Raw genomic sequence first — 19798 nt, 5'->3', positions numbered from 1 at the left:
TTAGGCCTGGATGCGTTTAGTGAAATTGGATCCAGCATAACAAAATGTAGTTAATCATGATTAGTTCATGATTTCAGTTCATTAAGACATCTTTAAGAGGAAACATACTACTGTCGCAGCTCTATTTAGTTAAATGCATCTAGCAAATGATATATAACTAATTTAGTTTTCATTTCTAAACTAAAAAGACGTATGGATTGTTCAATTCAAAAGCAAGAATTTGGCTGAGATGATTAAATTCAAAAACAAAGTATTGAACTGAAGACCATGTTATGTCCAAGGACCAATTAATTAGACCGAGGGTGTTTTAACCGCCCTCTCATGCAGAAAGCTTGTGTCCAAAGTTTACCAGAAGAGTGGGGACATGAGGCAGTGGAAGTATGGGACAGTTTGTGACACAAAGAGCTTCATCAAAACAGATGATACATTAACATTGTGCACATTGTCGAGCTGACTTGGACATTTAGTATCACAAAATCCTTCATTTTGTAATTGATTTTCTAACAGCTTCCTCCTGGATATGAGGTTATCTGTGTGAGAAGATTAGGGTTGCAAAACAGATGTCATTTTCCCTGAAATGTGATGTCACTGTGGGGGACAAGTTCTTTTTTTTCTTTCCCAAAGGTACAACTTTAACTTATCAAAGCAAGAATAAAGCTTCCAGGATTGAAACCAAAAGTATTCTTTGTAAGGAGGTTTTATATTCATCTATAGTACACTGACACCTTACTAATCTATACGACAAAACTTACATTTCTATAAGACTCATAAACTCATAAAAATATCATTATGTTCTCTTCTCGGATGTGGGGTCACTGGCAATTGGATCGGCTGAGCAGCAATGGTAGAGCTGAGCTGGATAATGTTTCTCCTTGGGCTATCGTTGCAGTGGCGGTGATGTGGTGTGTTTGTGTGGTTGCGGGGGGTGTGGTGGGGGACGTTGGGCCCGGGTGCTTGCCGCTGGCCGGGGACCTCTTGCCGGGTGAATTTGCTCAGTCTTGGTGTGGGGTCGAGGGTTCCCAGTGCTCGGTAGTGTCTGCCCCGTTGTGCCTGTGGGCGAAGGCGGGGATGGCGTTGCGTGGGGCCTTTGCTTTGCTATCATGGCACGCTGTGTTGTAGAGGGCAGGATGCGATGGGGGTGCTTGGAGCTGGGCTGTGTGTGGAGCCTCCGCTGTGTTGGTGTGGCTTTATCGGCTTTTTGGGGATGGAGCTCACCTATGGGGGTGTGTCCCTGTGGGGAGGGGATTCATGGAGTTTGGATTCGAGGGCATGTGTTCGATATTTGTGTCCTGGTTGGGGGTGGCCCTGTGGGGAAATTAATGTTGGTGTTGGGGCTCATGGGGTTGAGATCGAATTCATTGGGGGGTTGGGACTGTTTCGTCCTGTAGCGGGTCTGGTTGGCGGGCTCGTTTGGCCCAGGTGGACCACTCTTTTGTACATGGCCCCCTCTCCGTATGAGGATGGGGGTCGTTGGAGACTGGGCTCTGGGCGGGGGGTCATGGTCCGGGCCGGGGTCGCTCGGGTTCGGGCGGTGCCGGCACTAGTCTGGGCTGGTGCTGGGGTGGTCTGCCTGTCTCCACCCCCAGAGGGAAGTGGGCCACCTCCTAGGTCCAGGGAATAGTTGCCCTTATGGGGTATCGGTGCCTGGACCTGGGAGTATGTATGGTGAGTTTGAATGAGTGTACAACGTCCATTGTTGTGTGTCTTTTTGTTGGGTGCGTGGGTGTGAGTGTTTTTATGTGTACGCATGAGGGTGGGAATGTGTGATTGTGACTGTGTGCCTGTTTTTTGTGTCGGGTTAGCTCTTGGACTGCTCTCTCTCCTGGATCAGTTTAGGCCCCCCATCAAATGTGGGGCGTATTTCCTCCCCGCCACACTACCTGCAGGTGGTTGGTGTCTCTGCCCGCTGGTGTACTTGTGGTTCTTGGTGTCTGAGGCTGGGTGCTTTGGTGTGTGCCAGCTCACTCCCAATGGCTGCTTGCTGGGGCCGGGACCCCTGGGCTCTGTCGGGCCTCAGCTACAGGTCCTTCTCAAAATATTAGCATATTGTGATAAAGTTCATTATTTTCCATAATGTCATGATGAAAATTTAACATTCATATATTTTAGATTCATTGCACACTAACTGAAATATTTCAGGTCTTTTATTATCTTAATGCGGATGATTTTGGCATACAGCTCACGAAAACCCAAAATTCCTATCTCACAAAATTAGCATATTTCATCCGACCAAAAAAAGAAAAGTGTTTTTAATACAAAAAACGTCAACCTTCAAATAATCATGTACAGTTATGCACTCAATACTTGGTCGGGAATCCTTTTGAAGAAATGACTGCTTCAATGCGGCATGACATGGAGGCAATCAGCCAGTGGCACTGCTGAGGTCTTATGGAGGCCCAGGATGCTTCGATAGCAGCCTTTAGCTCATCCAGAGTGTTGGGTCTTGAGTCTCTCAACGTTCTCTTCACAATATCCCACAGATTCTCTATGGGGTTCAGGTCAGGAGAGTTGGCAGGCCAATTGAGCACAGTGATACCATGGTCAGTAAACCATTTACCAGTGGTTTTGGCACTGTGAGCAGGTGCCAGGTCGTGCTGAAAAATGAAATCTTCATCTCCATAAAGCTTTTCAGCAGATGGAAGCATGAAGTGCTCCAAAATCTCCTGATAGCTAGCTGCATTGACCCTGCCCTTGATAAAACACAGTGGACCAACACCAGCAGCTGACACGGCACCCCAGACCATCACTGACTGTGGGTACTTGACACTGGACTTCTGGCATTTTGGCATTTCCTTCTCCCCTGTCTTCCTCCAGACTCTGGCACCTTGATTTCCGAATGACATGCAGAATTTGCTTTCATCCGAAAAAAGTACTTTGGACCACTGAGCAACAGTCCAGTGCTGCTTCTCTGTAGCCCAGGTCAGGCGCTTCTGCCGCTGTTTCTGGTTCAAAAGTGGCTTGACCTGGGGAATGCAGCACCTGTAGCCCATTTCCTGCACACGCCTGTGCACGGTGGCTCTGGATGTTTCTACTCCAGACTCAGCCCACTGCTTCCGCAGGTCCCACAAGGTCTGGAATAGGCCCTTCTCCACAATCTTCCTCAGGGTCCGGTCACCTCTTCTCGTTGTGCAGCGTTTTCTGCCACACTTTTTCCTTCCCACAGACTTCCCACTGAGGTGCCTTGATACAGCACTCTGTGTCTTACCCTCTTGCTTGAGGGTGTCAATAGTGGCCTTCTGGACAGCAGTCAGGTCGGCAGTCTTACCCATGATTGGGGTTTTGAGTGATGAACCAGGCTAGGAGTTTTAAAGGCCTCAGGAATCTTTTGCAGGTGTTTAGAGTTAACTCGTTGATTCAGATGATTAGGTTCATAGCTCGTTTAGAGACCCTTTTAATAATATGCTAATTTTGTGAGATAGGAATTTTGGGTTTTCATGAGCTGTATGCCAAAATCATCCGTATTAAGACAATAAAAGGCCTGAAATATTTCAGTTAGTGTGCAATGAATCTAAAATATATGAATGTAAAATTTTCATCATGACATTATAGAAAATAATGAACTTTATCACAATATGCTAATTTTTTGAGAAGGACCTGTATGTCCCGGGGTGTCAGGTCTCTGGGTCCATAGCTGAATCTGCTCTGGCATAGATGGGTGTCGGCGGGACCTGTGTGCTCGTTGCTGCAGCTCCCTGGGCCTTCTGCATTATGGCTGCTGGGTGGTTCGCCTCGGACTCCCAGCGGAAGTCCATGTGATGGTTCTCCTGGGGTTCCTGTGTTCTGGGGGGCCTTTGGATGTCTATGGCTCGAATCTCCTCTGTATTTGTCCCTGGTCCAGGGGGGCAGGTCTGTGGCTCCTCACACTCGCTATTGCATGTTTTCATGGAGAAACCTTGTATACACAAGTGCGCTCACATTCAGACCCACAGGTGTTTAGATTCCGGTGTTAACAGATACACAAATGTTCTATATTGAGCCACATTTACCACTAATTACATCTTACATTTATAAGTACTGCACACTTTTTGGGAAAAAACTGTTATTTCCTATGTTTCTGCAGGTGTAGATGCAGGTAGGGTGTTATCTTGTAATCTCTTCATCCATTCTTTTTTCCTTCTATCCCTTTTTTTTCTTTTTGCCTCACCCCTCTCTCTTTCGTGCTTATTTTTTCCTTTTCGTTTCTGTCTCCGTGTCCGTAACAATTTAAATAATCCCAAAGCAGTTTCTCATAAAGTTTCTTTTATAAATATCAAGCAGAGCATTAAAGCATTAGCTGTAATGCTCCACCTGTGAAAGTAAATCTGTTGGGTTTCTTCTTAGCACTCAGACAACAATTCTGAGTACTACTCTACTGGACAGGACACGGTTAAACAAAAACAATCTTATTATGTAAATATGTTGCAAAATCAACTTGGCAACGAAAATTTGGCTTTACTATTTTTTATTTTGACCATAGTCTTGTTTCAGTAAAAGTGCTTATAACATGATGATGATAGGGTACTTCACCATCAGCCTCAAATGAGATATGATTATGGATTATATCACCCAGTTGGATGTCTACTGGTCGTTAAAAACGTAACATTATACACTTCTTCTTAGTACTCAGACAATTTTGGGATTTACAGTGCCTTGCAACACCTCTTGAACTTTTCCAGATTTTGTCTTGTTAAAACCACAAACCTTAAAGTAGCGTCTATTGCAATAAGTGAAAAAGAATTATACATGGTTTTAAAAATTTTTTACAAACGCCAAAATAAAATCCATTGCAATCAGTTGCCTTCAAAAGTCAGCAGAAAGGTCAGGGACAAAGTTGTAGAGATGATTAAAGTAGAATTTGTTTATAAAATATTCTAAACTTTGGACTTCTCACTGGGAAGTCCAAACCTACCAAAAATATTTAACCTACAAGGCAGAGAGAGAATTAATCAGAAATGTAGCAAAAAGGTCAATGGGGAGCTGCCGAGGTCCACAACTTGGGTGGGAGATCATCTATTAATAACTCCACAAATCAGGCTTTTATGGTAGAGTGGCAAGAAGAAAGCCTTAACAATTCCTATTTGTAATTTTCCACAAGCTTTGTAGGGGACACAGCCAACATGTGACAGAAGGTGCTCTGGTCAGATGAGAACAAACCTTTTGACCCAGATGCAAAACCCAACGGCTTTACCACAAAACATTAGCGTGGCAACATTATTCTATGGGGGTGCTTTTTTTCCCAGTTGGAAGAGGGAAGCTAGTCAGAGTTGATAAGAAGATGGACAAAACTAAAAGCAGGGACAAACCTGGAACAAAAACTGTTAAGAGGCTGCGAGGGAAAAGCAAGAAAATGACCCTATATAGACCTAAATCCTTTTGAGAATCTGTAGCAAAAATTGGAAAGTGTTGTCCACTATACTCTTCCCAATCTGAGGTTGAGCTATTTTACAAAGAGGAATTTACATAAAATATCAGTAAAATGCAATTTATACCTTCTGAAGTGTGTTGTTATATTGTGACAAAATGTGAAAATGTTAATGGTGTATTAATATTTTTGCAGGACACTGCTGACGGTGGTGTGAGGAAGGGAAAAAGAAACCCCATAATGGCAGTATTCTCCTGTAACCTGGATTCCTGCTGGTTTCATGCTCCAGCAGGCAAAGGCTTGGTAACTGGTGTCATATGGAGCAGATGATGGGATGAATGTCCACTGCTGTGCTCACAAGTACCTGCCTCTAAGTGATCAATTCTGTTTAACAAAGTCACTGAGGACAAAAAAGCTGAACCCACAGCACAGCTCGGACTGAGTAGGTGTGTTGTTGCTACTAAAGTGCATGGTTATTAAGTATTCCTGCTTTTAAAACTCCATCCCACTTTCTGAAAGAAAGAACAAACTGTGGACTAAACTGACTGAGGCTTTCTGTTTGGGTCAAAGCAAAGAACTAGGAAAGAGATAACCTTCTATTTAAAGGGTTTAACAACAATGTCCAGATGACGAACTTTGTGGTATTCCATTTATTCCAAGTACTCAATGTCCCAGCCAATGATATCCGATGAATATCGAGTGAGCAGGGGGAAATCCTGGGACTCAGTGCAGAAAGAGCTGCCAGGATCTGGCTGGATGCCATGAACTTTGATGTCAGATAGCAAAAATTAAACGCTGCCTCTCAGAGCTGAAAGCAACAACAGCACGTTGAATTAATATTCACTTATTCTAACTGCTGTTTTATCGGAGATTATATTGGCTGGCTTGTATGATTATATATTGCATGAGACAGTGCCACAAACAACAATTAGGTTCATTGTTGACAGATTAAAAACACTACAGGGATGAACTGCACTTACTAAATCCAGAGGCTATTGATCTTAGCATTAAAGGCTGGGCTTTAAATTGGGCCAAGTAAATCAACAACAGAGAAGCTGAATATCTTTCTTTGAGAGAGTCGGTGGATTGCAGTATTTTATACCATCAGTTTAACAGTACAAAAGCAAACATTTTATCATAAAACAAAATCCCCATGCCCAGATCCCCCCACCCTCTCCCATAAGAGTGCCAAAGCATATTGTTGTGAACAAGCCATGTAGGGGACACAGCAAACATGTTGATTCAGGAAATCCCGTCAGAACCTTTTGGCCTACATGCAAACCTCTGTGTGACAGAAAACAGACACTGCAAACCATACATACCATGACAACTTGGTGGTGGCAGCATTATGCTGTGGGAATGTTTCCATCAGGACAAAATGTGCAAACATTTCAGTCTCTTGTCAGACTAAATCCATCTGTAAAACATATTTTTCCAGAGAGAGGTAAAGAGATAAACATTGCTTTTGTTTTCCTTTCCCATACTAAGCCTGTTTTCATTGAATTTCTTAAAGCCCACTTCTGATGGCCAGGACAGTTTGAATTTCAAACATCATACATTTCAAAAATGTTAATGGTAATGTGAACTTCATGTTTGCATTTAAAACCAAAGAGGTTACTCTTGGTGTTTCTGGTGAATTCTTCCTGACCGCTTTTATGTGTGGAAAACAATAAATGTCTTATAGTGTTTTAGCTTTCTAAATGGAAATAAAAACTTTGTTTTCTAGAATTATAAAATACAAAAACATTTTATGTCTTTATGAAAGACATAAAAAGACAAATGAGCCCAAGAGCAAATAGTTACACCACTTGCATGTAAAGTTTTAATTCCAAGAACACACAAAGCTTTATATACAGACACGCCTTTCTGACGTCAGTGATCCACATTCCACATTTCGCAGGAGCTGCACCCGCCACACTTCTTTTATTTACATTTATGTGATTATACTGTACGAATGGCATTCCCCTTTTAAAGGATTTCATGTGCAGTCTTTGAAATAGATGATGCGGGCAAAGGTGTCTCAGGACAGCAGCGTCTGGACCTGCTGAGGTGATCTGGGTACCAGGTTTTCTGGCTCCTTGTAGGCATTAGCTGGGCTGGTCAGAGCCGAGTAAACCTCTCCATAGGCTCTGCACACCAGCTCTGTTGACTGACGGAAAATCTGCTCCCTGCGAAAACAGACAAAATACCTAAGAAGCTGGGCTTATTGAACTGCGTTTCAGGGCTCAGATGAACTTTTAAAGATTGCCAAGTTATTTTATAATTAATAACTCCCCAGGGCTGCCATGCCATGCCCTGCAAATATATCCATACCCCTTGAAAGTAGTGCATTATTGTGCAGTGGAAGGTCAATTATACTGTACACAGTTTTCTTAATATTATTATTTCTTAATTTATTTTACAAATAAAACCGAAAAAGTGAACTGCACACTTTTCAAGACTTTATTTGAAAATAGAATGAAAACCATTTAACTTTCTTTAGCACTTGCAACACAGGGTCTGCCACTCAGTGTTGGTCTTTCACATGAAATCCAACTAGAATAAGTTTAAGGTTTGATGTAAACAAATTATCAAAATGATCTTATGAATCATTTTCCAAGGAACTGTCAATTAGGGTGAGTCAGATTGTTTCTGTGTGTCTTCTTGCAGGACGGATCCAAGTCATGACAGTGTGTAGTACACACTGCCACCTATAGATAAAGATCACACAAACAGATGCCCGCCTCAAAAAGGCATTTATTTAAAGGTGTGACTTTAAATAAATGCTACATCGCTGGGGGGTCTGGTGCTGGGGTTTGTGGTCTCGGCCGGGGTGGGGCTTTGGTGGCTCTTGGGGGAGACATCTGGTAGCTGCATGCGATGCTTTTGGGGGGCCTGCGCCGACGGACATAGGTCACTGGCCTGGTGCCCGTGCTGCTTCTAGGTGGGTCTGGGGTGGGCTTGGGGACTCGGGGTCCCTGGGGCGTATCGCCCCCCCGGGCTGGGGTCCTGGCTGGGCCTTGGGGGTATGTTGCTGGGGTTTTGGGCTGGTGCATGCCCGGACGTCCGGCCCTGGCTCAGGGACCTTTGGTGTATCGGTGGGCATAAGGGCCTCCGAAACTGGCAGGTAGGTCCCATCTCATTGCAGGTGCTCCTTCCTTCAAGGAGCACATTCTGCTGGCGGGGAGGAGGGTCTGCGGGAGAGGGTGGGGCGGGGTCAACCAGGGTGTCCAGTGTCTTATGTGCTCTGGGCATTGTTCGAATGTTGGGGTGGGTGTAGGTTTCCTTCTGGAGTGGGGAGGGGTGTTTAGCCTTGGATGGTTGGGGGCGTTGTTTGGTCTTGGGTGGTTCCGGCTCAGTTTCTGGTTTCTTGTCTTGGTTCCGGTTACTGACGCTGGTCCCTTTTCTGTCTGGGGGAGGGGGTTCGGAGGGGTCTGCATGGTTCGAGTGTGCGGGCTGGCCGGGGTTGGTCTCGGGGTGGATTGGTCTCGGCTTCCGGATGGGTTTTGGCTCTGTGGGCTCTCTTGCCTTTTGTGGGCCACAGTGTGGGTCCTCTTGCGGGGCTGCTTCTGGCAGCGGTATGGGTGTCGGGCATGTTCTAGGACCTGGATGGTGCGGGTCTTTTTTTCGTGGGGGTGCACTTTCATGGGGGGCTTCGTTTTTGGGGGGGCCGGTGGGTGCACATTTATGCAGTGTGAGCTTTGTGTGCAGCTTTTGCTTTGGGTGCTCTTTGCTGCATTCCTTCCTCCACTATATGGCGTGTTGTGGTGTTGGGGTGGTGGTCCTGTGCCCTCCTTTGTGTGGTGTATTTTGGTTGCGCTGGGCTGGCTGGTCTGCTCCTTTGTTTGGAGTGGGGCCGCATTCTTGGCCGCTTCTGGCTGGGTCCTTTTTGTTGGGGGTCGGTGGCTACTTCGGGCGGCGGACTGGGTAACGGGGCTGGGGTTCGGGGTCTGAGGGGCTGGGTGGTTCTGGGATGGCTGGGGACGTTGGTCCCGGTTTTCAGTTGGTTCTCGGGGCCTGTTACCTGTCCCTAGTTTTTTGCCCGGCAGATGTGCCTATGCCTCCCTACTTTGTTGGGACTAGGCAAATGGGGGTGCCTATTGGTGTCAGCCGGGGAGCTGGCTCCCTGGGAGAGCGGTTTGCCCCCCAGTCCTTCCCTCCCCATCCCCGGACACCTCCCTCTGCCAGCTCCATCACAATGCTGGCGTTTCGGCTCTCTCGGGATCGCTTGGGTTCCCTTGGATCTCGGCCCCTGGCTTTGGGCCCTGGTCCGCCGGCTGGGGGGGTGCCGGGCTCCGGCGGGGGGGTCTTAGCCGGCGTTTATTGGGATGTGGCCCCGCTTCGATGGAGGGGCTGACCAGCTGGACTGCTTCGTGGCCATGCGGGGGTGCCGGCGGGCTGGGGCGCCTCCGGGTTTGGGGGTGGGGTTGGCGGGGTGCCCGGTAACTGGGGCCGCCGTGGCCTTCTTTCCACGGCTTCCTTCTGTGGTCCTGGCCCGGGGTCGGGCGCTGGGATGCGGTTGGCAGTCGGGTGGGTGGGGCAGCAGAGCATGTCTTGTGACTGCACCGGGACGGCTGGCGGGGTGTGCTTGGCCTGGAGCGGTTGGCCTGCATGGCCCAGGTCTCCGGCCGGTGCATGTATCCCTCTCGTGGACTGGTGGGCTGGGGCTGCTGGCACTGTCTGGGGGGGTTAGGCGGGCTTGGAGGTGTGCTGCTCTGCTGGCTGTCTTGTCCGAGGGGGGATCGGGGCGGTGGACTGGGGGGTGGCGTGGAGGGGCTGCGGCCTGTGGGGTGGAGTGGTTGTGTCCACTTCTAGGGCGTGGGGTCACTGGCGGTTGGATCGGCTGGGCGGCGATGGTGGAGCTGAGCTGGATAGTGTTTCTCTCTGGGCGGTCGTTGCAGTGGCAGTGATGTAGTGTTTTTTGTTGCTGAGGGGGGCATGGTGGGGTCACTGGCCCTGGGTGCCTGCCGCTGGCCAGGGACCTCTTGGTGGATGAGTTTGTCCCATCATGGTGTGGGGTCGGGGGTCCGGTTGTGGGTGCGGTGCTGGGTGGGGTCTGCCCTGTTGCGCCGGTGGGCGGGGGTGGCGTTGCGCAGGGCCCTTGCCTTGCCGTTGTGGCGCGCTGTGTGGTGGGGGAGCGGGGTGTGGCGGGGGTTCTTAGAGCGGGGCTGTGTGTGGAGCTTGCGCTGTGTGGGTGTGGCTTCATCGGCTTCTCGACCACGGAGTTCACCTGTGGGGGTGTGCCCTGTGGGGGTGGGGATTCGTGCCGTTTGGGTTCGGGGGGATGTGTTCGATATCGGTGTCCTTGTTGGGGGTGGCCCTGTGGGGAGGTTCTTGTTGGGGTTCACTGGGGGTGGGAGACTCATGGGGTTGGGATCGGAGCTCGTTGGGAGGTCGGGACTGCTCCGTCCTGGGGCAGCTCCGGTTGGCGGGTTGCTTTGGGTCATGTGGACACCTCTTTTGTACATAGCCCCCTCTCCGGAGGTGGATGGGGGTTGTTGGGGACTGGGTTGGGGGCAGGGGGCGGGAGCTGGGCCGGGGTCACCCGGGTCGGGGCAGTACCGGCGCTGTCTGCCTGCCTCTGCCCCAGGAGTGAAGGGGACCGCCTCCTGGGTCCGGGGGCTGGTTGCCCCGAGGGGGTACCGGCGCCTGGACATGGAAGTATAGAGTATGCATGGGGAGTGTGAGTGAGTATATGACGTCCATTGTTGTTGATCCTTACGTTGGGTGTGAGTGATTTTATGTGTATGCATGAGGGTGGGAGTGGGTGATTGTGACTGTGTGTGCCTGTTTTTTTTTTGCGACAGGTTGGGTCTTGAACTGCTCCCTCTCCTGGATCAGCTTCCTCCCCGCCACACCCGGTAGTCCCGGCGGTGGTTCTCCTGGGGTTCCTGTGCTTTGGGGGGCCTTTAGATGTCTGTGACTCAGATCTCCTCAGTGTCTGTCAAGGGACCATGGGGCAGGCCTGTGGGTCCTCACACTCGCTATTGCATATTTTTGTGGAGAAACCTTGTATACAAAAGCGCGTCCACACTCATACTCACAGGTGTTAAGCTTCAAGTGTTGACAGATACACAGATGTTCTATTTTGGGCTGCACCTCTCACTAAGTACATTTTACATTCAGAATTACCGTGTACTATTTTGATTAAACAAAACAAACAACTGCAGGTGTATAAGCAAGCAGGGTGTAATCTTGTATTCTCTTTATCCTTCTTTCTCTCCTCCACTCTTTCCTCCCCTTTTTCCCCATCTCTATCTTTTTTGAGCTTCTTTTTTCCTTTTCATTTCAGTCTCCGTGTCAGTAACAATTGAAATATTCCAAAGACGTTTATAATAAAGTTTCTTCTATAAATATCAAGCAGAGCTTTAAAGCATTAGCTGTGATGCTCCGCTTGTGAAAGTAAATCTATTGGGCAATTTCTTGGCACTCAGACAACAATTCTGAGCGCTACTCTGCCGGACAGGACACGGTAAGAAAAAACAAAAAAAGGTGTGACTTTAGTATTCCTGTCACAGTAACATTACACAGTAGACTGACTGATCATGTAAGTTAGGAATTTTAAAGCTGATGGCCAAAGTTAATCAAAACATGTAAATAATATTTTAGGTACAATTAATTTTTCCTGACATTGAAAACCTCTGCATTTATTACATTTTTAAGTATTCTAATTAAGATTTCATGAAAAGTAAAAAACAAAATTATGAAAAAAACCTAAACAAAACAAGAGAGATAAAATGAGAACATAAGTTTCACAGACATGGACGATGTATAATTTGGCCTGAAGAGCCTTGTGAGAGGTCTCAAGCACACACTGGGAGTGACTCGGCTCTTGAGGATCCATATTCTTAATTGGCCCGCTGAGAGCTTGGCACCAAAGTGGAGCTTATAACACCTTCAACCACACCAACTGCAACATCACAAAATGTCGAATAAAAGGAAGCCTAACAAAAATTACATAGCCATTTATAGTATGCTCCAGGAGTGTGTTCAGGATGTTTTTGTGTATTTATGTGAGCAGAGAAGCAGACGTGAGAGATAACAGGAGAGAGAGGTAGGGATGACGAATGATTTCAGGCTACGAGTATGAGTGAGAAATGGACCAGAAGCTAATTAATGGCGTCCTGCACATCAGTTCTCCTGTATCCATTAATAGAGAACATTAACCTGAGGTACAGAGTGCTTCTCAAGCCTGCTGCGCTTCCCCGTAAGCATAACTCACAAAAAGAACCCTGAAACGCAGTAGCTGGACTGAGCTAAAAGCATGGGCTTTTTCTGATCAGTGAGACAAATATAGGCAGTCCTGGTGAATATTTGCTAAGCGTGTTGGTGGATTTAGCAATTTAGCATCCAAACTCCTCTTGCATTTAGTCGAGTGTTTTGCTCATAAGGCCAAAATGATTCTGTTACATTTGAAAAACAAACGTTGGCCATCATTACGTAAAAGTTACTGTTCTATTTTTAAACTCTATCCTTTTTTCATTTTTATGTGCTGAGGCAAACATTTTACCTCATGTCTAAGTATTGCATGTGTTCTTTTGGACTCACCTGATGGCTGAACTTAGAAGGAAGTTGAGCTGAGGCATTACGAGAGTGTCCGGAGATGACAAGTACCGATCAAACTGGACCTGTAATCAAATGTAAATGAAAGAAGCCACATAAGTATACAGTTCTGTACAAATACCACTTAAATTCTGGGTCACATTGAAATCACAAACGTCTGTTTATTTTATTTGGGATTTTATGTAATAGACCAACACAAAGTAGTGCAAAAATAATGGAGTAGAAGGAAAACGACACATGGTTTTCAAAACTCTTTATGAAAAAAAATAGGACAGCTGTAGTGTGCCCCTTACTGATATCCCTGAAAAAAGTCCATTGCAACCAGTTTGCCAATTTGCTGATTCTTCCTTTAAATAGTAGCTAAAACTCAATCGGACTAGATAGAGAGCATCTGTGAACATCAAATTTCAAGTTTCTTCATTGGATTTAGGTCTAGACTTTGACCCAATTAATCTTGCCTTCATTTGACCAGCTTCCACGTCCCTGCTAAAGAAAACCATCCTCACAGCATGATTCCGCCACCCATATGTTTCACAGTGGGGATGGTGTGTCCTGTTGTGGCATGTTGCTTGTTCTTCATTATTCAGTTGATTTTCTTTTAAAGGTTTTGAACACCAGGTATCATTCTCCATCTGCTTCATAACTGTCCACTACTTCAAGGTCCGTCACATAAAATCCGAATAGAATATGTGGTAGTTAGTGACTGTAACATGACAAAATGTGGAAAGGTTGAAGGGGTAAACTAACGAAGTATAAGAATAAATCTGCTTTACTCATACATATGGGGTAACCCACCATAGCTGCTTTCACCGAAGAGCTGTCCATACTGGGGAGGAGAGACAGAGGACCCTAGGGAAAGAGAAGCAAACATCAAACATTAGTCAAGGTTACAAAATGTTTCTACAGTAACAAATGCTGAATCTCAGGAAGTTCAAAACATAAATAAATAGAGTGATGGCTGAGGTGGTTGATCCTTTATGGTAAGTTACTAATAGTAATAACTACAATAATAACAACAACAATAATAATAATAACTAAAACATAATTAGAATAAGCCTGAACATTATTTAAATGACACTGAGTTTAAATATGAGAACAAGAGAAGCCCTCACCTGAATACTAATGCTAAGACGACAAAGTAAATACATACTGCCTGTGTGTACACAGCAACGGGTACCTTTAAAGCAATTAGCCTTCACAAAAAGTCTAAAACGGTTACATTAAGCAAGCTTAAATGCTCAAATTGCTGGCATTAAATCCAGCAAATAAAAGAAAGTGCAAGGTTCAAAATGATGACAGGGTTACGGGCATTTAGGCAAACATAACAAAGCCTCAACTGCAAACTCCAAGACCTTTTACACGCAATATATCACAGTTTTATTTCCGATTCTTTTTCATTTTATACGTCACAGAAAAACGCGCCATGAACAGTAAAAAACTAATACTTTTTAATAAATGTTGAAATTCATGCTACTGATTAACATCTGGAATTGAGTTTAGCCTAAGGTGCTAGATATTTAAATATAAAAAAAACTATTTTAAGAAAGAAGTGAGAAAGCCCACCCAGGTGGAGCTGAAGTCTGCAGGAAAACGAAGGTTTGTAACTGAGCTATGCATCAAGCAGCAGCGGCAGCAGGGCGTGGTGTGTCCTTATATGACCCAGAGGCAGGACTCGCATGCTAAACCACAACTATGGGTTTCACTCAACCCAATGGCAAGGAGTGTTAAAACGAGAAAAGGAAGGCTCTAAGACATCAGCGCTCTTATCTGCACAAGACACTTCTGGAGAGGCCAGTATATTTTAATAGAACACGACACAATCTGTCTTTTCCCTCTCCTTTTCTCCATCTGTAAATCTGATAAAAAGCCTATTATGGTCCAACAAAGATGCAGGTCATGTGGTAACCATAGCAATAGTGAAGCCTATAAACACTTCTGAAGCCCAAAGAGACAGCACAAACCATACTTCAGGGTTCGTACAGCATTTCAAAAAAAGACAGAACCATAATGGATCTAAAATCTGAGGGTCTCAGACCTGTTCTGCAGTGTGCTGCTGCACACAGTTGTAGATATAACTTAGTCCAGTTCTGGTCAGCACGTAGGACGCCTGCTCGTTGATCAGCGTATCAAGGTGTGCCTCAATCTGAAAAACGCAACACAGAGAAAGAAAGAGAGGCTTGAAAACTGATTCCATGCATTGTAAACCGATGGTACTTGTGGTTAATGGAGAATTACCTCTGCTATTGATACTGAAAGTTGTAGGGGAGCTCTTGTGATGCTCAATTACAAAAGATGTCCTCAAAATAAACGGATGGATGGCGAGTTTGAGCACAAACAACAATACATGACGCAGGCTCTTTCATGACAAGGCAAATTAAATCTTTTTAGTAAAATATTTCAGCTGTGGGTTTTAATAAGCTGGATAAGAATGGTTAACCTTTTTTTTAACAATAGGCCTACAGTCAACGTGAGTTTAAGCTGAGCCGCAACATTGGATAACAGTGTTTCAAAGTTATCTTATCATCCTTCAGACGGGCAGGATGTATCTCTACAATTAATGTTATTATGAGGTCTTTGATAAAATAAAATGAATTAAGTGGACTAATATGGTAGCATATAGAGTGCTTTGCAAACATATTTATACCTGCTGAACCTTTCCACATTTTGTCATGTAAACTACAATGTTTTATGAATTTTAATGGGGTTTTATGCAGCAGGCCAACACAAAGTGGCGCATAATTGTGAAATTGAAGGAAAACATTTTTTTTATGCTTAAAAGAAACACCAACTTTTAAGTCTTGCTACAAACTCCCCCAACATAACGCCGACACCAACGCCATGTTTCACAGTAGCTTCTTCCACACAGTATTTTTTGTGCCATAATAATGTTCAAAGCATGGGTGACTTGTTTTTTTTGTTCGTTCGTCGTCTTCCGCTTATCCAGGACCGGGTCGCGGGGGCAGCAGACTCAGCAGAGACGCCCAGACGTCCCTCTCTCCAGACACCTCCTCCAGCTCCTCCAGGGGGAGCCCAAGGCGTTCCCAGGCCAGCCGAGAGACATAGTCCCTCCAGCGTGTCCTGGGCCGTCCCCTGGGCCTCCTCCCGGTGGGACGTGCCTGGAACACCTCCCGAGGAAGGCGTCCAGGAGGCATCCGGTATAGATGCCCGAGCCACCTAAACTGGCTCCTCTCGATGTGGAGGAGCAGCGGCTCTACTCCGAGCCCCTCCCGGATGGCCGAGCTCCTCACCCTATCTCTAAGGGAGTGCCCGGCCACCCTATGGAGGAAGCTCATTTCAGCCGCTTGTATCCGTGATCTCGTTCTTTCGGTCATGACCCAAAGTTCATGGCCATAGGTGAGGGTAGGAACGTAGACCGACCAGTAAATTGAGAGCTTTGCTTTTCGGCTCAGCTCTCTCTTCACCACAATGGACCGGCACAGCGCCCCCATTACTGTGGCAGCTGCACCGATCCGTCTGTCAATCTCCCGCTCCATTCTTCCCTCACTCGTGAACAAGACCCCGAGATACTTAAACTCCTCCACTTGAGGCAGGAACTCCCCTCCAACCTGAAGAGGAAAAGCCACCCTTTTCCGGTCGAGTACCATGGCCTCGGACTTGGAGGAGCTGATCCCCATCCCAGCCGCTTCACACTCGGCTGCGAACCGCCACAGCGCATGCTGTAGGTCTTGGCTAGAGGGGGCCAGCAGGACCACGTCATCCGCAAAAAGAAGAGACGAAATCCACTGGTCCCCAAACCAGACCCCCTCCGGCCCTTGGCTGCGTCTAGAAATCCTGTCCATAAAAGTTATGAACAGGACCGGCGACAAAGGGCAGCCCTGCCGGAGTTCAACATGCACTGGGAACAGGTCCGACTTAGTGCCGGCAATGCGGACCAAACTCCTGCTCCGCTCGTACAGGGACCGGATGGCCCCTAATAAAGGGCCCCCGATTCCATACTCCTGGAGCACCCCCCACAGGGCATCACGAGGGACACAGTCGAATGCCTTCTCCAGGTCCACAAAACACATGTGAACCGGTTGGGCAAACACCCATGAACCCTCGAGCACTCTGTAGAGGGTATAGAGCTGGTCCAGTGTTCCACGGCTGGGACGAAAAACACACTGTTCCTCCTGAAGCCGAGGTTCGACTATCGGTCGGACTCTCCTCTCCAATACCCTGGCGTAGGCCTTACCAGGGAGGCTGAGGAGTGTGATCCCCCTGTAGTTGGAACACACCCTCCGGTCCCCCTTCTTATAAAGGGGGACCACCACCCCAGTCTGCCAGTCCAGAGGCACTGTCCCCATCCGCCACGCAATGTTGAAGAGGCGTGTCAACCATGACAGCCCTACAACATCCAGACACTTGAGGTACTCAGGGCGGATCTCGTCCACCCCCGAAGCCTTGCCACCGTGGAGCTTTTTAACCACCTCGGTGACTTCAGCCTGGGTGATGAAAGAGTCCAACCCCGAGTCCCCAGCCTTTGTTTCCACCACGGAATGCGTGATGGCAGGATTGAGGAGATCCTCGAAGTACTCCTTCCACCGCCCGATAATGTCCTCAGTCGAGGTCAGCAGTCTCCCGCCCCCACTATAAACAGTGTCGGCAAAGCACTGCTTCCCCCTCCTGAGGCGCCGGACGGTTTGCCAGAATCGCTTTGAGGCCAACCAGTAGTCCTTCTCCATGGCCTCACCGAACTCTTCCCAGGCCCGAGTTTTTGCCTCTGCCACAGCCCGGGCCGCAGCACGCTTGGCCTCACGGTACCCGTCAGCCGCCTCAGGAGTCCCACAAGCCAACCACAGCCGATAGGACTCCTTCTTCAGCTTAACAGCATCCCTTACTGCCGGTGTCCACCACCGGGTTCTGGGATTGCCACCACGACAGGCACCGCAGACCTTACGGCCGCAGCTATGGGCAGCAGCATCGACAATAGATGCAGAGAACATGGTCCACTCGGACTCTATGTCTCCAACATCCCCCGGGATCTGGTCGAAGTTCTCCCGGAGGTGGGAGTTGAATACATCCCTGGCCGAGGGCTCCGCCAGGCGTTCCCAGCAGACCCTCACTATGCGCTTGGGCCTGCCAAGTCTGTCCGGCTTTCTCCTCCTCCAGCGGATCCAACTCACCACCAGGTGATGATCAGTGGACAGCTCAGCCCCTCTCTTCACCCGAGTGTCCAAAACATGCGGCCGAAGGTCTGATGATACAACAACAAAGTCGATCATCGACCTCCTGCCTAGGGTGTCCTGGTGCCAAGTGCACTGATGGACACCCTTATGTTTGAACGTGGTGTTCGTTATGGACAATCCATGACTAGCACAGAAGTCCAATAACAAAACACCACTCGGATTCAGATCGGGGAGGCCATTCCTCCCGATCACGCCTCTCCAGGTGTCACTGTCGTTCCCCACGTGGGCGTTGAAGTCCCCCAGCAGAATAATGGAGTCCCCGGGAGGGGCACTATCCAGCACCCCCGACAGGGACGCCAAGAAGGCAGGGTACTCTGCACTACCACTCGGCCCGTAAGCTGAAATGATAGTCAGAGACCTCTCCCCAACCCGAAGGCGCAGGGGTACAACCCTCTCATCCACTGGGGTAAACCCCAACACGAGACGGCTGAGCTGGGGGGCAACAAGCAAACCCACACCAGCCCGCCGCCTCTCCCCGTGGGCCACTCCAGAGTAGAAGAGAGTCCAACCCCTCTCAAGGAGATGGGTTCCAGAGCCCACGCTGTGCGTGGAGGCGAGCCCGACTATTTCTAGTCGATATCTCTCGACCTCCCGCACAAGCTCAGGCTCCTTCCCCCCCAGCGAGGTGACATTCCACGTCCCTAGAGCCAGCCTAAGCATCCGGGGAAAGGGCTGCCGAGGTCTCCACCTTCGTCCGCCACCCAATCCTCTTTGCACCGGTCCCTCACGGTTCCCCCTGCAGGTGGTGGGCCCACTGGGGGATGGCCTCGCGTCTCTCGTTCGGGCTTGGCCCGGCCGGGTCCCGCGAGGAGCAACCCGGCCACCAGGCGCTCTCCGACGAGTCCCGATCCCAGGCCTGGCTCCAGGGTGGGACCCCGGCTCCGCCGTACCGGGCGACGTCACGTGCCTCGATATTGTGTTCTTCATGAGGGGTTCTTGAACCATTCTTTGTCTGACCCATCACCTAGAACCTGTTTGCCATGGGAGACCCTACCAGGGGCATTTAGGTCCCAGACAACATAGCCTCTAGGATCATTTGAGCACTCAAACCCCTCCACCACGTTAAGGTGACGGTTCAAGGAGGGGACTCCTTGTTTTTTTAAATAACCTAAACCTGCTTTAAACATCTCCACAATGTCATGCCTGACCTGTCTGCAGCATTCCTTGGTGTTTATGATGTTGTTTGTTCCCCAGATCTCTCTAACAAACCTCTGAGGCCATCGCAGAACAGCTGGATTTATACGGAGACTAAATTACTCAGTTAAACTCTATATAATTTTCCTTCCGCTTCTCAATTATGTGCTACTTTGAGTGGGTCTGTCACATAAAATCTTAAAATAAACTGAAGTTTGTGGTTTTTACATGAAAACATGTGGAACAGTAAGAAGATTTGTACACAGCTTACATAACTATGATTCACTAATAGGGCTACACATTATGAAATCTTGAAATGGCGATATCAGCTGAGATATATGCATATTTTTTTTCCTCTGCTTCTCATCTGGGCTTCCATCACTCTGTAACCTTAAACATTTCAGGCAATGTTGTTTGTGTCTGGTGTGAGCATCTGCTGCCGTGAGACTCTGTCCAACTGGATAAATATTACATTAGAAATGTAAGTTCATAACTCTTAGCTAACAATTACTGCACTCCAAACAGTCCTTTGCAATATGAATATTGCATGCACTGATAATGCGATGAGGATTTATTCACGACATATTGTGCAGCC

The 19798-nt window shown here is 47.7% G+C and overlaps 1 protein-coding gene across 1 annotated transcript in view; it reads right to left on the bottom strand.

The window, feature by feature from the left end:
- Positions 1-7140: 7140 nt before the first annotated feature.
- The window catches only part of cog6 (component of oligomeric golgi complex 6), a 33360-nt gene continuing 20702 nt past the window's right edge, over positions 7141-19798 (bottom strand). Inside the window, exons 16-19 of the mRNA XM_047390597.1 lie at positions 14919-15026; positions 13679-13732; positions 12869-12948; positions 7141-7509 (exon numbers count right to left, since the gene is read on the bottom strand). Coding sequence (XP_047246553.1) covers positions 7362-7509; positions 12869-12948; positions 13679-13732; positions 14919-15026 — 390 coding nt within the window. The 3' untranslated portion in view covers positions 7141-7361. The remainder of the gene's footprint in view (positions 7510-12868; positions 12949-13678; positions 13733-14918; positions 15027-19798) is intronic.

Source organism: Girardinichthys multiradiatus, chromosome 18 (genome assembly GCF_021462225.1).
Source record: "Girardinichthys multiradiatus isolate DD_20200921_A chromosome 18, DD_fGirMul_XY1, whole genome shotgun sequence".
In the NCBI taxonomy this organism is placed as follows: domain Eukaryota; kingdom Metazoa; phylum Chordata; class Actinopteri; order Cyprinodontiformes; family Goodeidae; genus Girardinichthys; species Girardinichthys multiradiatus.
Note: the sequence above shows the minus strand (reverse complement) of the source record. Positions and strands in the feature narration are given on the sequence as shown.